Source organism: Onychostruthus taczanowskii, unplaced genomic scaffold, assembly GCF_017590055.1.
Source record: "Onychostruthus taczanowskii isolate IOZ18803 unplaced genomic scaffold, ASM1759005v1 scaffold47, whole genome shotgun sequence".
Taxonomy (NCBI): Eukaryota; Metazoa; Chordata; class Aves; order Passeriformes; family Passeridae; genus Onychostruthus; species Onychostruthus taczanowskii.
This window is the reverse complement of record NW_024502236.1, coordinates 154,294-172,109: the sequence shown is the minus strand read 5'-3', so window position 1 is coordinate 172,109 and position 17,816 is coordinate 154,294. Positions and strand designations below refer to the sequence as shown.

The 17,816-nt window shown below is 39.5% G+C and overlaps 1 protein-coding gene across 2 annotated transcripts in view; it reads right to left on the bottom strand.

Annotated features, from left to right (window-relative positions):
* Positions 1-17,816, bottom strand: part of LOC121341331 (amyloid beta precursor protein) — a 205,889-nt gene that overhangs the window by 152,781 nt on the left and 35,292 nt on the right. For both annotated transcript variants that reach the window (XM_041414760.1, XM_041414761.1), the window contains exon 2: positions 1,830-1,997. In XM_041414760.1, the coding sequence (XP_041270694.1) occupies positions 1,830-1,997 (168 nt within the window). The remainder of the gene's footprint in view (positions 1-1,829; positions 1,998-17,816) is intronic.

The window sequence follows — 17,816 nt, the reverse complement described above, 5'->3', positions numbered from 1 at the left end:
AAGAGCAAACAGAACTTTGAGAATTAAATCAAGATTGCAAGAAGATCAAATCAGATGGATTTACCAGAAAAAAGAAAATTACATCAGACTTCTGCAAGCAAGAGATGTTTAAAATGCATAAGTTTGTTTATGTGATTTTTAACCCAATCATTATAGTAAAACATCACTAGCCTTCCTAAAATACTAAGTTGTACTTCATAATCAATTCAGATTCTTTGACCATCACACCAAATCCCCATCTCTCTCTCTTCATGGCTGATACATGGCAAACGATTTTTTTCCTTACGGAGTCAAAATTTTTCTTATTTGTCTCTTTGTCATTTAACATTCTATATCTAGTACCTTCTGACTGCTTTTGCTTACCTATTCCCTTTACTTTTTGAGAGGGCGTTTTTTTAAATGCCACCTCAAATTTCAAAATCACCCAACAGTCAGTTGACGGCTACACTGTGAGACCTCGCTCCAGAATCCTTCCCTGCCTGCAGCATTTGTGGTTGAACCTCCAACCTACTCATGCCTTAAAAGCTCCCAAACTTTCTAGTCTTACTGCCATAATTCACATATTTATTTCTGTAACTTTAAACAGACTTACTGCTTTTAGTCACTGATGCATTTTTACTTACTGATGCTCTTCTTTTCTTTTATAATTCCTTTCCTCACCCTCAATAGTTTCATTAGCATAAATCAACTTTCTTTAGATAAATCAAAGAAGACAACAGAAAACCAGTGGAAATCTTTGAAAAAGTAATAGTAGGATAAGTTAGGGCAGGTTAGGTATTTTTGTTAGTGATAAACAAAAATATGAATTTCACAAAGCAATTTTCTTTGTAAAGAGTCAAAGCTACTGAAGAAGAATCAATTTCAATTGCATTATAATATCACCCTTAAAGTGAATATTTTGACCAAATGCAATAAAAACTGAATACAATACCACAAAACCTAGAAAGAACAATCAATGGGTGAAAGGACAGGGATGAAGATGCCAAGAGAGCAAAGATCTGAAAAATAAATTCTCTTGCTTTCTAAAGAAATAGTTTCACAGGAACTGGTTCGACATTTAGGAAACAAAGCAGTTAGTGCTGTAGAAATATGCAATAGCCCTCACTTAAAAAAAGAGGTGGCATAGTGAATGTAAGAACTAAGGCAACTTCAAGCATGCTGTTTTTTTCCACTGCATGAAATAACATATTTTCTTTTCAAATTGTCACACACTACTACCAGGTTATTGTACTATCACATCACTGAGACAAAACAAGATTAGATCCACATATTCTTAGGATATAAGCAAGTGGGTAAGAAGTTTCTGCTCTCCAATACGAAATCAGTGATTGTGACTTCATCTGTAGGGGAAGCTTTTCTATTAAGAAACTCTTGAGTAGTTCTGTGTACAGCAGAGGCCATTAACTCTGGACTGCAAAAAGTGTATTTCAGTGTCATGGCAGAACAAAAGAAGTCATGCTACAGCTGACCTTTCCAAATCAGCCCAAAATGCCCAATCTAAAATGCCCAAAAGGGCATTTTAAATAATAAATTGCCACCTCAGCTTTATTCAAAACACTTCATAAGAAAGAAGTCCATTGCACATATACTATAAAAACTATCCCCCAAGGGTAGAAGAGAGGCAGAATTTCCAACAGTCCCAGTGACTCCCTCAGCAATCAATTCCTGAAGCTGTTTTAACAGGTGCTGGAGAGAACCTCCTCAGGAAGGACAAGAAGGCAATGGAGCAGAAGAGGGAAGATTCCCTACAGACTGAGCTCTCCAGCACATGCCTGCACTTACAATTCTGAAAGAACAACCACTACAGTTATTCCTGAGACAGCACTTACTTCCTGGCAGTACTGAAGAATTCCTTCTTTTGTCCCAATGCAGGTCTTGGTGCCAGAGGGGTCTGATTCCCACTTTCCATTCTGCACGTTCATATGCATGTTGAGTTTGCCACAGAACATGGCAATCTGAGGTTCTGCCAGCAGCCCTGCATTTCCATCAGCAGGCACCTGGAAGGAGAAGAAAAGTTTTAATCACACATTTGACATTTCAGTCCAGCCACAGCAGCAAGAGGTCAAGCAAGTCTTAGACAAACTCCAGATTCATCCACCTATCGCAGCAAAAACCAAAATTTTTTATTCAGGAAGAAGTGAGAAATATAAATGGAGTGTTTGTAGAAATCCAAATTACAATAGTACAATTTTAAAGCTTAACTGTTGCAGCGGGCCTCTGGCCTGGTAATAATTAGCAGCGGCTCCATTATTCACAGAAGGCTCTTTATATTATTATTATTATTATTAAAAAACCCATTGCTTTTATAGACAGTTACGATATACCTGGACCTAACTGGTCCATCAATCCAAATACCATCACCATTGGCTAATTAGGAAACCACCCTTTGGTAAACAAATCTCTGTAACACATTCCACATGTTCACAATAACCGGTACAGCAAGTAAAGATAAGAATTGTTTCTCATTCTTTTCTCTGATCTTCTCACAGCCTTTCCCAGAAATGCCTAGGAAAGTTATGTGTTGCTCTCTATGACCAGAGAGCTGCTGCCACACTTGACCAAACTGTTTTGTGGCACAAAATTGTCTTCTTACCAACTTGGGCTAAACACAGAACAACAAGCACAGTTGGAGCAGAGCTATAGAAGTTTAATTTTCCAATTATAGTTGTTATAATGTGGGGAGGGGTTTACTAACAACTAAATGAAAGAGTAGCAAGTTTTTAACAAGAGTTTCCTAAAAAACCTCAGAGTGTAATCTTTTCCAGGCCCCCAGTAGTTCCTCTCCTTGTTGAGCACACTTGCTCTATTTTATCATGTCTTATGAAGATGGTGGGTTAAAAGCAGCTTCCACCAAACCTTTTCTTGGATTGAACCTCAAAATGCAGAGGGGCTGGGGAGGTATCAAAATGGCTCTGCTGAAGCTTTAGCTCACAACCAAGAATTACAGAATACCATCTCCCCAACAAGCATTAAAATAGCAGGCTCAAGACAGGCACTTCTCCTCTTGAACCACAGACACTGCCAAGTGTCTGTGACACCAAAACCAAGCACTGCTGGGGCACAGAGCCAGACATCAGAGGCGCCCTCAGCACAGGTTTAAATCACTCCCATGGTACCACAGCACTGAAGACAAATCAAGAGCCAGCCCCTGAAGGTATAAGGTGAAAGGACTGGCTTTTTGCTTTACATCTGAGGAACACGACACAAAGAGAAACCTCCTCTCTTGGTAAGGTACCTCAAGAGACAAGTCTACAATTCTCCACTGCCCCTCACACTACAAAGGACAGTCAGTCATATTCAAGGTGCAGCAGAGTATTGGTTTTGGTTTAAATATCTATTTTTAACTTTTAATCTCTCAGCTAGAAGGCTTCTCAAGATGAAAATAAAAACATTTTAAAAAGTCACAAAAAGGAGAAGAAACAGGATTATGGCATCATAGGAGATATGCAAACCCGGGATATTAGTTTGACTTTTTGTTTAAACACAAAAAAAGATTTAATGAATTTTATATGCCTACAGTACTAAAAAAACCCCCAAAGTCTATGCTAAGAAACATTGCGAGAATGAACATCCATTGGATTGGCATTGAAAGTGAAAACACCAAAATTAAACCAAGGTTTTGTTCGGGGTTTTTTAAAGAGAAAAGACAGAACCTTTATTTATTGTCCTGTTTTCATAAGATGTTAAACTTGTCACTGCAATTCAGGTCAAAGAAAAAAAAAAAAAAAAGAAAAAGAAAAAAAAAGACAGCAACACCTCAACTGGCCAAGATTTCCCTTTCTCAATTTCTCTTCTCCTGTGCAACAAGTACATTCTGTACAATTTAAGAGCCAACTATCTCTGTTGTTCCACTGGGTAATTAGAGAATTTTCCAATAACTGGACTGACACCTTGTCTTGGCTTACCTTGATCAGGAAAACTACCACATGCTTACTCCTTCTAATACCTTCAGAAACTTTGGAGAGCAACTCAAATGTAAGACATCTACAACAATCTGCAAAATATCCTCCAAGTTAATTATTTTATTTTTCTTTATACATGCAACATAATCCTATCAAAATTTAAATAAAAATAGAAGTGAGTCATTCCACAGGTGATGTATGGATGAGAATTCTATATTCCCAGTCCCCTCCTTCAATTGAGATCTTTAGTAAATTAATAAAGCACACAGTAGTCCCACTGTGGCAGATTTTAGATTTTTGTAACTCAAAATCATAAATCAAAACAAAAGTATTTAGATAACAGAATCAAAGATTCATTAGGTTGAATGAGACTTTAAGATTGAGTCCAACTGTAAACCTAACACTGCCAAGTTTAACCAAAATAAAAGCCAAAAATAAAAGCTAAAATTTGGCTAATTTCAAGGGATCTCTATATGGTGCAAGTTCCTGACTAACATAAAATCTCATTAAATATTACTCATTTTAAGAAACATCGAACAGTAGTTTGATCACGAAGGGGACTGAACAGTGGTATTTTTGGGGAAAGGTGGGGAAATGTAGCACTTTCTGTAAAACACGTACAAAGATTAAAAACTCAAAAAAAATCACGAGACTAAAACATTGGTAAAACTTACACAGTGATAGTGATTTGTCCCACACATACTATCATAACATTTTAAACATGTGAATTAATTCCTGGTCACATCAAGGGTATATCTAGCTAAAATATGTGAGCTGGTGACAAATTTTATGCATCACTGAAGTTTTCTTCATAACCAATGGTTTCATTCATTTACATTCATACCGTCACAAGAAAAAAATATCAGCATTACAATGCAATTAAATAATCTAGAGCAGCAATCTACACTGATAAGCAGCTTCTATAGAAGGAATGCTCAATAACATAAAGCTACAGTCCAGTTTGTTACAAGGCCTGTAGTGGCAAATTGCTCCTTGACTAATTCTAAAGCTCTTAGGAAGACTCGTCTCCCAAAGAATAACCCATGGGACACAAATTACATTAACTATTTACTTTATTAGTATTCTGCAAAAGCAAAACCTTGAAGCATATTAATGGAATTGCAATCACATCATATTTTTTCTTATTTGCATATGACTGTGTGTTGTGGTTGTGAGGGTCCCAGGAAGAGGGAAGAGATGAATCTGACTCCATATTTCAGAAGGCTGATATATATTATATTATTATTAAATATATATTATATTATTATTAAACTATAGAGAAAGAGATACATCAGAAGGTCAGAAAAGAATGAATAATAAAAACCCGTGACTCCTCAGAGAGTCCAACATAGCTGGCTTTGATTGGTCATTGAGTAAAAACAATTCACATGGAACCAATCAAACATGCACCTGTCACATTGCAAAGCAGCAAACACAGGAGAAGAGAATCAGATAATTATTATTTACATTTTTCTGTGAGGCTTCTCAACTTCCCAGGAGAAGGGCAAAGGGATTTTTTCAGGGCAAATCCTGGCAAAGGGATTTTTCAGAAAATATCACGGTGACAACTGTGAGCTAGCAGCATGGCTTTTTTTCCTGCTCCTTGGCAAATCATTAAATAACAGACCAATTAGCACAGCATCTCAAGGTAACTTCAAATGTTATGCTATATCTAGTTTTCGAAGACCAAGTAAGAACACTACTCATCACTTCCACAAGACATCTGTAATATGATTTCTGTAATGTGAACTACATAAATTTGAAAAATGGCATGTACAGGACTCTGAAAAAATTATCTCAATTGATGGTACACTGTTTAGATCTCTACATTAGTCTACTATGTCACAAGACATTCAAGCACCAGCCTGATATCTTTTCATGTAGAAAATAAAATTATTGATTTTTACAAGTGGAAGGGTACAAGTTTTGAAAGAAAGGTTCCATGGCTGTGGTAAAGCTCAATGCTCACAACAGGTTCTCCCTTAAAGAATTCCAGCACATCAGAGGTCTGTCTTCCTGTTTCAAGACTCATTTTACCTCCAGCTGAGTGCATGTCCTGGTTTAGGGCAAATTTAGGAGAAAATCTCTGAAAGGGGCCCACCCAGAAAGCAAACCCATATGGCCCCTCGCCACAACAGGTTCGGGAAGAATTTCCTTGGAGAGAAGTGGAACAAACCTGTTTATTTAACAGGCAAAGCGCTCCCCAGCACAAAAAAATGAACAATACCAGATGACAACACTCATTTGCCGCTCTGTAGAGATTACAGATTGAGAAAGTCTCTCCTGTGGGTGGTCACTCTGTTATCAATCCCTCCAGCTGGGAAAGGCTGATGCCCAGAGCAGGCCCCCGTAGGCCACAGGTGTGAGCTCTCGGTGCTCCCTGGGTCCCAGACTGGAGCAGGTTTGAACAGTTCAAAGAAAAGGGAATGAAAATGAGTCCAGGGAACTCCTCTGCCTCAGCTAGTTAAACTAACTAAAAAACAACAGAGCACCGTGTTATGCCCCATCCATGCTCAGACACCACAGTGAAGTGAGAGCAGGCTAACAAAACTCCATGCTTCTCCTTCTCCCCGCCTTCGCTCTCAGAGCCAGTCTTGAAGGCACGGAATATAATGTGCCTTATACCAAGAACAGAACACCCAACTGGGGATACAAGCATCATAATGTCACCCTAGGACAGTGCATTTTCCTGCATGATCCTCTCATACATTTCCTTCTTACAAGCAGATAAATGATGACACGCTTAAAACATTGTTTTAAAGAAAATAAATTCAAAATACCTTTCAAGGATAGGCTTTCAGTATTTTGCATACTCTCACAGGTGGGGATATTAGAGAAAAGAAAATCTAACCAACACTAAAGACTGAAATCAGAAGACAACTCTGTACAATGAAGTTCGTTGGGTATGTAACTGCTTTGGTTATGGAAAGAAGAGGGACATAATTCAACTGTTTTCTCCTCAGTTTAGTCAACTTAGGACACAACAATGTCAGTCTTAGCAAGGCCATCTGAATACCATCATTTAGTTACTGGAGCCTGTCTTTATAAAGTAGGTGTTTCATAGTATTTTTCTGTTTGTTTTTAGAGAAAAATAGTCATTAGATGTATTTACTTCATGTCCAAATTCTTGAATTACATACAATACAGAAAACAAAAAGAAATCGTGTAAGCATTAGGAGACTAAGATATAGGGAATCTGTTTCCTTTCCATGTTAAGAGGTAGTAGAGATGCCTTTGCTTTCCTGTCTTTCAGGTCTGGCAATTTAACACATTCAGTTGAGGAGAGATGCTGGATGCCATTTATACCATTTTTGAGATACTCAAAAAGGATTTTGATAGCAGAGTACAGAGGACTGAAAGAAGTTTATCCGACTGCAAAACTATAAGGAAAATCTTACATTAACAAAAAAGTGTGTGGAGTTTTCTAGCTCACTACCATTCCATCATAATATCAAGAGGCCTCTTCCTGTCAAACACTATTTAAGACAGAAAGCATAGCCCTCTCCCCACCTCCACTCTGTCATCGCCTTCTGCAATTACAAAGACAATTAGTATATTTGCTAATTGTGCTTCATAATCCCTATTTAACCAACAAGTGTCAGCTTTTTTCACAGTTCAGGTTATATTCAAAAAACACAGGCTGCAAGGTTTTACCCTCAAGAGGTTTTCCACCAAGGAACCAAAGTAACACCACTTCAGATAGCTCTGCTATTAACTTATGATTAAGAACTACAACATAATATGGAAATAAGCATCAGACCTTCTATGTGCTGTTATTAACCACTGGAACATCAAAAGCCATTCCCCAGAAGCTCCTCAGACAGCTTCTGTGATTTATATTGCTTTATTCTGCAAATACTAACCTGAAGACACTTTTATAAATATTTAAAGTGTACTTAGTTTGCAACAATTACTTAATGTGCAATTACTTTCAAGGAGAGGACCTCCATAACTACAACTTGCTCAAGAACAACTGTCCTCCTTAGTTTAGGAGATGACTAAAATAATCCCTCCCTGATTTTATTTTTAATGCTAACACCAGTTCAAACCTCCAACCAAGAAGTCAGTGACTACCGTTTTAAGGTTTAACAACAGTAAAACTGGTTCAAATAATGTGAACAATTAAGCATATCCAGTTATAACACATCTCCCTTCCAACCCATGGCTGAGCTTCCTCTAAACTTCTATACCATATTCGGGTTGAAATCTGAGGTTTCTCACTAAATAAATCAGCACCAATTTGCATACATAGCAGTTTACTTCCTCTATGGCAATTAACAAAAGAAAATAAATTCTGTCTGTGAAGTGGGGCCGTTCATAACTGTTTTTCCTATAAAGAACAGAGGTAAAAATAGAATGAAATGATAAAAATAGAATAAAAAGATTCTTTGCTTGTCTTACACATTCAGTGAGCAAAACATAATACAGAGACTTGTTATTCCCAGTGGAAAGACCAGGGTTTTTTTTTTCACTGAACTGTCTTGTCTGCTGTACCCTACAAGTGAAGATTGTTGCTCAGTTCTAGAAGTCTATGGTTCAAACCGAGCAAATGCCATGCAAATATAGGCTTATATCACCGGACACAAATCCATGGTTTCTTGCCCATCAGTTAGACATCAACTTTGACAGACTGTAATCTGTTACACTCTGCTCTAGACGTCTTATTTAAGCTGTAAAGTATTTCTCCTCCTAGCTTTGTTAAGAATTTTCTCAGAACACAAATACTTTAAAGACTATTTGTATTTTAAAACTTGCACATGTAGATCCACAATGAAAAAAATCTCCTTTCTTAAAAATGCAATCAGGACAAACAAAAAATTAAAAAAAAAAAGGCCACCTAAATTAGAAAAGGAGGAAATATCAAATTATTGTCTCATCACAATTTTAGGATGTCTCTCAAAACCAAGGAAAATTTTCCTTAGAGATGAAAAAGACTAAGAAGTTGTCAAAATCAACATGAACAACTTAGAAACAGTGTTTTATTGTATACTGTTCACAAAGAAACAGCAGCAGCAATTACTATTGTAAACAGCCTATAGAAATAGGTCAGAAAAACATTCTACTGATTACGCAGTTAAATTGCTCAGTACAGTTGCTCCTCCTGGAAGACAAACATTTATCACAAACAGTCACAGAAAGAACCACCTTCCTAATCTGCAAAAACCCTGTGAACATCCACTTCTAATTTACTAAAAGCCATCATCCAAAATTTGGTTGAGAAACAGACTCCATCAAAAAGCAGCTGGAAAACTAGAGAAGTTTATTTGGCCTGACTATAAGCTATGTAACCCAACTGCAAATATCTGTGCACTGTCTTCCTGTCCTGCTTCATAAACAATGATGCCAAAATGCATCACAGCAGTGCAATACCCACATCTCCACAGCAGCTCAAGGATCAACTAACTGCTCCACAAATAAATTAAAAGCAAGTTTGCCCTCAAGCCTGCAGAGGAAAACATAATATTCTCAAAACTATCTTCTGGCAGCCAACCATCCTCCTCACCCACACCCTTCACAAGGTCCTGAGAAATAGGTTGTATTTACTCCACACATTCCATACATCTCAGTTTTAGTGCTTCCCTCAGGTCACTGTTCCAAGTACTTGCAGAACAACACCCCAACCCAGCCCCAGGCATCTGTATACCCTGAAATCAAGTATTAAAATCAAACCAAAAAATATGCCAGCACGAGGCACTGAGTTCACAAGGCTACCTTGTGGAGCAACAGGGAAGTGAGTGCTCCCTCCCCAAACACCTGAGTGAACCAGCAACAAAGTGCATACAAGAGATATTCATAAGAGTTGTGCAGAAGTGTCTGTATAAACAGCTGGCCTGCATGTGCATCTGTGAACACACCTAAGAGCAAAGGGATTTCCTTCCCTGGAGTCCCTGGAATCACTAGGAGGCAATGAGGCAAATCAGAAGAGCAGCAGAAGCCCAGCACCTGGGCAGAACCTGTCTAGCATCATCGTGCACACATTTCCATGCTCCTGTGAGAGTGACTAAAACTTAAAATTTAGCTACAAAAATCAACATCTCTGAATGCAATCTTAAATGTGAGGAATTATCACAGGGGAGTATCCCATCAAGCCAGAGAAGGCAGATCTTTGCATCAGCTACATGAACATAACAAAAACACATTCCTCTGTAAATGCAGTGTTAAGAGCTTACCTACTACCAGCAACATATCTGCTTCCCAAAAAGAAAAACACCTAAAAGCCACACTGCCTCAACCTCCAATATGAGTTTCAATTTAAGAAGATATGAATGTGCTTGAATGCATCCAGAGGAGAGCAACAAAGGTGATGGAAAGGCTTTAAAGGAATGACATGCTACAAGAAAAACCTGAGGACTCTGGGATTATCTAGCTGCATGGAAGGAGGCTGAGGGGTAATCTTCTTGCACCCCGCAGCTTCCTGAGGAGGGAAGTGCTGAGCTCTTCTCTGTGGGATCCAGTGATGGCATGCATGAGAATGGTTCAATCCTGTGCCAGGCTCAGACTGGACATTAGGAAGCATTTTTTAACCAAGAAGATAGTCAAACACTAGAACAGTCTTCCTGGAGAGGTTGGCAATGCCACAAGACTTTCACTAGCAACTGGGCAATGCCCTTAGTAACAGGCTGTAACTTGGTCAGGCAGCTGGACTAGATGACCACTGTAGCTCCCTTCCAACTGAAATACAGTATTCCATTCTAGCCTCTATAGCACCATGGTCATAACCAGACCAGGAGTGCCAGCAGTTTGCTATGGGTGATGATGTGCACCACCGTGGGCAGGAGGATAATGGGAGGAGCAGGGACAACCTTCACCCAAGCAGGTATTCTCTGGAGTTACCTTAAGAGTCCATACCAAAATTTACAAACCATGAAGTTAGCCATCAATATAACAGTAACTGAAAACCTCACAGCTAACAGGTATCCCCAGCCTGCAGGTACCTCCACACAGTTTAGTCACAATCTTTTACAAAAACTGCCATTTTGGCAGGAACAAAAATTATATCATGTAGGCACACAGTTTATGGAAGTAGAGAGTAGAACTGCAGCAGAGCCTCATCCCTAGTGGGCTATAACTGTGTAGGACAGGTGAACAGTATCAAGGGTAATGAGCCATGGAGTGCCGAGGTGTACTGGCCAATCACCAAAGAGGGCACACAGGTGTAATGCATGAAAGATGAAGGGTATAAAAGGTTGCACTGAAGAACAATAAAGTGCTGATGCTTAAGGCCTTCTTTGTTGTCAGTTGTACCTCCACCTTCAATAACAAGCAGAATGACCAAAATTACCTAAGACTGGAATGAATTTCAGGAAGCATTAAATCTAGTGCAGCGCCAACTAAACATTAACATATGGGACGAGGAGGTAGAGGCAGTGGAATAACATCAAGATTTTACAAGCTGAATAAAAAGTGCATTAAGAAGAAAGTAAAAAAAAAAACAAAACAACAAAAAACCCCACCACCTAATGTTGCTCCCACAAACTATTCATTTAGATTTTGAAACAGTCTTTGGTCATTTTCATGGCTGTAAGAGCTGACTACTAGCAGTAGGGTAAACAAGAAAAAGACAAATCCCATCAGAATTAATGGGTTTTTTATTCATCTAGAAAAATAGAAGATAAAAAAAGACGAAATTCAGCAAGTGTGCAAGTTTGACAAAAGAAGTGTTTAATGATACCAATACATATGGCAATTGTTATGGTTTCTTTTGGTACATCTACACGTGCAGGAATGCTAATGATACTGCATTTAAATTTCATCCCCTGCAGGGGGCTGTCACTACTCCAAAACAAACCTAAGACTCTGTTTTACAGGGCAAATCAAAGTTTTGCACTGAAATAAATCACTATAAACCATCTAATTCCAGCATTGTATTTTCTATTTCAACGCTCAAAGCCACTATCACTTATTTAAAAAAAAAATATAGGAAGTAGAATAAAAATAAAGAGTGCATTTCACAGCAATTCAATAGACCACAGAAGTACTCCAAGCTCAGTAATAACTTCTGGGGTCGTATCATATCCATGAAACTCACTGCTGTAAAACTAAAACTACAAGGTGAGAGCAAATACTAAAAAAAGACCTAGCTTCTAGTTTGCATTTACATTAAAGCACCTTTTTTTGGGTGGTGTAAATTATATTTTAAGCTTATTTGATTGCATATGTACCTGGGAAGAATGTGAAAAGGAAAATTAGTATATGCAGTGTAGCAATGAGGAATAAAGACACATGGACTCCCTTTTAGCAGCCGTAAAGAGAAATCATTTATTGCAAAAAACTAGGCCTTTTAATGCTCTAAACTTCAGCAAAACAAGCATGCATTGACTGCCTGCCTGACAGTGCAGGTGTCGCTGTTCACATGAGCTTTTACCCAACCACCTTTTTGACCACCCAGTGTCCATGCATCTCCCCAGCCAACCACTGCCCCATGCATGAGGTGACCACTAGTTATACAATTTGTTCTCTGGTTCTACAATCTGGTTTTTACCTTGCTGTTGGTTGAACCTTTCCCAGAGTGCTTTCTGCTGAGCAAGAGTGAACAGAAGTGAACAGGATTTAACAATGGTGAAAAGGGCCCGTATTCTGTTAGGCTTTTCTTATCTCCCACAATGCAGAACAAAACTCGATAATATGGAACAAATTTAAATGCTGTCTGTTCAGTAAAAAATTGAGGAACAATCCTAGTTCAATTAACTTGATATATAAAGAGTTTAACGTTTGAGCAACGTCAGCTTCTCAAACAAATTTTATCCCTCAAATGTCAATGCTCAGTAATTTATTGACTTGTTTTTCATTTGAAGTAGCTGATAACTGTAAGATAGCTTCACATCTCGTTCATCACATTTCCACTGCTGCGCTGGTTTTGCATTGGAGCCATTCACGGAAGCGATGTTCTAAGAGAAGTTGCTAGCAGTTTCCTCCATGTCTGACAAAAAGACCAATCCGTAATTAGCTTTGAGAATTGACAATCTGTTAAATCACTGAGAAAGCTGAACACATCTCTATGCATATACATGAAAGATGAAAAAACCCCAGGAGGGTATCTTTTCCTTCTGGCCTGGAAGCAGATAACATGGCTGCCCGGCCCCTGTCTTGGCTGGCCCGGGCTGGGTGGGCTCTGCCGTGGGGCCGAGCCCCATCAGCTGCCAGGCAGGGGAGGGGAGGTCATCGGCCCCCATGTGCTGCAGCTGAGCACTAGCCTGGCTGCTGAGACCCTAGCCAACCCCTAGAGCAGCCACCAAAAAAACTCCATTGTAAAACAGTTCTGGCCTCAAGCTACCGAGCCCAGTCAGGGCCACATGACCATCTGCAGGCCCCAGACGAGATATTAATTCTTTCAGTGCACAGATGAGACTTGTAGACCTTCAATCCTCCCTCAGGTGAGAGAAAAGGAGAGAGTGAAGACACACAGAGGAACAACATGAAGACACCAAAGTCAGAAAAGAAAGTCAAGTCCCAGATGGGAGGGATGAGGAGATGCCTTTTGTTTTGGGGGGAAATCTTCTTGTAACGCTATGGAGAAGAATAGAATTGACACATCAACAGTAACTCATTGAAAAGTATGGGGGATGGAGTGTTCAAATTGTAGATATAAGCAAAGGCATCTGTGTTAAAGGAAGCAGATGCTGAAGTAGCTGTGATTTCATAAGAAGTTTGAACAGAGAAAGAAGAGTGATGAAGACCTTTTGCCCCCAGGGAAGGAAGAAGAAAACCACTGTTCCTAGAGATGAAGATGATCTCAGAGATAGATAAAGAGAACCTTTGCTCCTGAACAGCTCATCCTTAAAATAGTGCCCCATAAGTTGATGTGGTCCATAAATGCCTCTGTGGGAAAGCTGTGAAAGATGGGAGGGACTTCACAATTTCAATTTCCGGGACAGCTGCTGTTTGTGGAAATTAAAAGCCACAAGAGAACCGCTTTCCTGTGGAGAAGTCTCCATAAATTGACAAGAGGGACTCCTCTCCCCAAGTGAACTGAAGAAAGACTATTCTAGAGGTGATAAACTGAATAGTTTTGTGTATGTTGTTAGTGGGAAAGAAAAGGTTGTAGGGGAGATGTGTTCTAAAAGTTTCATTTTGATTTTTATTATTCTTTCTTTTAGTTACTGTTAAACTTTTCTTTATACCCATTTAAAATTTTGAGCCTGCATTGCCTTCCTCCTAACTCTATCTCACAGGAAGAAAATGAATGAGTAATGCTAAGGGGTACAGAGACATTTAGCCAACACTGAATCCATCACACTCATTGGTGCATTGGCTGGGAAATCTAAAATTGGCAAACCAAAACCACTACAACTACCGTGCTTAAGCATCCCTTGGAAGAAGGATTCTTCTGCATAGTATCCTCATTCCTTTTTTATGCTATTTCCTTTTCAACTTTTCCTGCTAAAACTGGGCTGCAAAAGGATAGTTTGTAATAGGATAGTAGTCCATTTCAGGGATGCTTATATTTTGCCTCCATCCCAAAAAAAACTGTTGTTACTCAGCCTCTCACAAAGTCATATCCAATTTATCTTAGAAAGGCTTGTGCTGAAATGGACCTTTAAGATCATCTCATTCCACCCCCCTGCCGTGAAGAGTGACACCTCCCACTAAATCAGGTTGCTTAGAGCCCCACCCAACTTGGCCTTGAACACTCCTAGGGATGAGGCAGCCACCGCTTCTCTGGACAACCTGTGCCACTGCCTCTCCACCTGCAGAGGGAAGGATTTCTTCCTAATATCTGATCTAAACCTGCTCTCTGTCAGTGCAAAGCCATCCCCCCTTGCCCTGTGACTCCAGGTCCTTGTAAATAGCCTTCCTCCACCTTTTTTGTTGGCTCCCTTCAGATATAGAAAGGGCACATCAAGTTCAGTCCGAAGCCTTCTCTTCGCCAGGCTGAACAATTATCTCTCACTGTTTTCATAGGAGAGGTGCCCCATGCCTTTGATCACTTTTTTGCCCCTTCTCTGGACTGGCTCCAGCAGGTCCCTGTCCTTGCTGTGCTGGGAGCCCAGAGCTGGATGCAGCCCTGCAGGTGGGGTCTCAGCAGAGCGGGGCAGAGGGCCAGAATCCCCTCCCTGCCCTGCTGCCCAGAGGGCTTTGGATGCAACCCAGCGCACGGGAGGATCTGGGCTCCCAGAGCACACAGCCAGGGAATGACCAGCCTCTCCAAATCCTCCTTGTAGGGCTTCTCTGGATCTGCTCATCCCCCAGCCTGGATTGATACGAGGGGATTCCCTGACTCGGAGGCAGCACTTTCCATTTGGTTAAACTTCATGGGATTCCCATGGGTCACTTCTCAAGCTCGTCCAGGACCCTCTAGATGACATTCCACCCTTCAAGTGAGGCAACAGCACCACTCAACTTAGTGTTTTCAACAAAAAAACACTGTGCTGAGAGTACAGTCAATCACTCTATGTCATTAATGAAGATATTAAATATCACCCATCCCAGTACAGACCCCTGAGGAACACCACTCGACACTGATGTCCATCAGGACTCTCAGCCATTGACCAGCACCCTCTGTATATGACTATCCTATCTCTTTCTTATCTATCTACCAATCAACTGATTAAATAGGTCTCTCCTACTGAGAGAGAAGGATGTTGTGGGGAACTGAGTCAAAGGCTTTACAGAAGTCCCGGTAAATGACATCTGTAACCCTTCCCTTGTCCACTGATATACTCATTACATCACAGAAGGCCACTGGGTTGGTCAGGCAGGACTTGCACTTGTTGTTAAAGCCATGCTGCTGTCTTGAATCATCTCCCTGTCTTCCATGTGCCTTAGCACAGGTTCTAGAAAGATGTTTAGAAGCATTTAGAAGGAGGAAAAAAGGAAGTAAGTAAATAAAGTATTTCAATTACCTCTTCAGCACTCTTCATCTTTTTAGATACCTATGGGCAAATCAGCAAAATTTGCCTACAGTACAGATGACAATACGATTTCAAAGGTCTCTGTTTAAGTAATTGTACACTTGAAACTTTCTAAATAAATAAATAAGTACTAATAATAACAACTTTAAAAACAGGGGAAAAATTACAACACTCGAGTTACACTTATAAGGATGACTCGTGTGACTGATTTATTACACAGTGCTAACATCTTATATTTTTGACAAGACAGTAACTAGACAAAGTGAGTTAAATTATGCAAGGCACATAAGTTTTCCTGAAACAAACTTCCTTTAAAAAGAGATACCAGGTTTCTCAGATTTGGAAAATCCTACGGGCTTACATAATTTTTCTTCCATAGAAAAACAACACCAGATGACTGAACTAATTAAATCTACAGAATTATTACTGCAGTGCAGCAACGACACAATGCATTTGTAAGCTTCTCCAAGAAAGAATAGAAGCTGAAACCAACCTGCTCAGAGGATTTTTCCTGTGTTCCAATCTGAAAAAAAGCTTTCTCTACCTGAGCAAAATTCACCACAGCCAAAAGAGCTGTAATTTTCCTTGTGAAACAGAACCTCCACCCTGCATCAACTGGATTTCAAAGGAAGCTGTTAGATGGCTATTTTATTCTCAGTATTACTTGCATGCAGTTCTTCATCTGCCCTTGATACAGAGGCACCATCTACACTGCTAAAGCAACTCTTCCACAGACTGCACCACTTATGTTATTCCCCAAATGATGCAGAATAGAATCATTCTCTGCTGCCACTGTCTGAGCCACAAACATCTGAACAAATCCACGTGAGAAGTCTGATGTAATTCCCCAGTTATAACATGAGGTGTTTCAGCTATTTTGCACTATGACTGCACTCCACATGTATGCCAAAGGTCCCTCTCATCTTCCTTTTGATGTAGAACTATTCTTTGCTCAAGTGGCAAGTCTGTGACTCAGTCTGCTCTGCAAGCTGCCTGACTAGTTGGATTACTAGAATTATTATTATATTAAAAAAATAACAATTTCCCAATTTCATTCCACAAACAATGTGAAGATGAATTAACAAAATATTTCTGGCATTTGCTGACTTTAACCACCAAGTGTTTGGTATGATGAGGACTTGCTGACTGCTACAAGGAAGAACATGCCCAGAAGATCCTTCCTGAAATATTTACGCTACTCAAGATGCCAAGACATCTCTAATTAGACAAACCTTTTTTTGGCACACAAAAATATCACCATAAGCAAGCCAGAAGGAACTAATCTGTCAACAGCAGGATTAAATAACATAACACATTACCTGGATTACTTTCAAGGCATATAAAAAAGTATATGGTTGGACAGAGTCAAACAGATGGTTGACAGACTTCATTCATTTTGAATTGAAGGTACAGTTCTTCAATCCTTCCTCTATAAAAATCTATGGATTTTATCTCTCCACAACAGAACTGTGATGAGGGAATTAATACAGCACTACCAGACACCCCATGCTGAAACAGATCCTGCCCTGTGTTTGTTTCTAGGGTACTTAAGTCACCTGTTACTAAAAAAAACCCAAACAAACCACAGAAAAAACGCCTACAAAAACAAACAAAAAACCCCCCAACCAAACAAAAAAACAAAACCCACCCCACCCAAACTTCACTGTCCCACTAGATACAAGCTATTTTCATATCACTGCACATGCAGTTGCTGGTTTTTGAGCAGCTACTCCATGTCCATGAGGTTTTTCACAACAATCATGTAGCACATTCAAAAGAAAGTCTGGCCTTCAACCTCTGATGCTATGCCCCACTCCCATGGTCTCCAACATAAAGCCATTTCTCCATCTCTCTGCTTTCTTAGACAGCTTATTTATTTCATCCAAACCAAAGACAAGATGATCATTACTGCATATATAAAATATTAATAAACATTTAATTAATAAAGAAAAATACCTTTAGAAGTGCTTAGCAGAAAAAGAAAGAAGATTCCTCAGTTTGGGGAAGAAGAAAAATATTCCTTCAGTCTCTCAGTTGGGCATGTTTCAGGTTTCAACTCTAC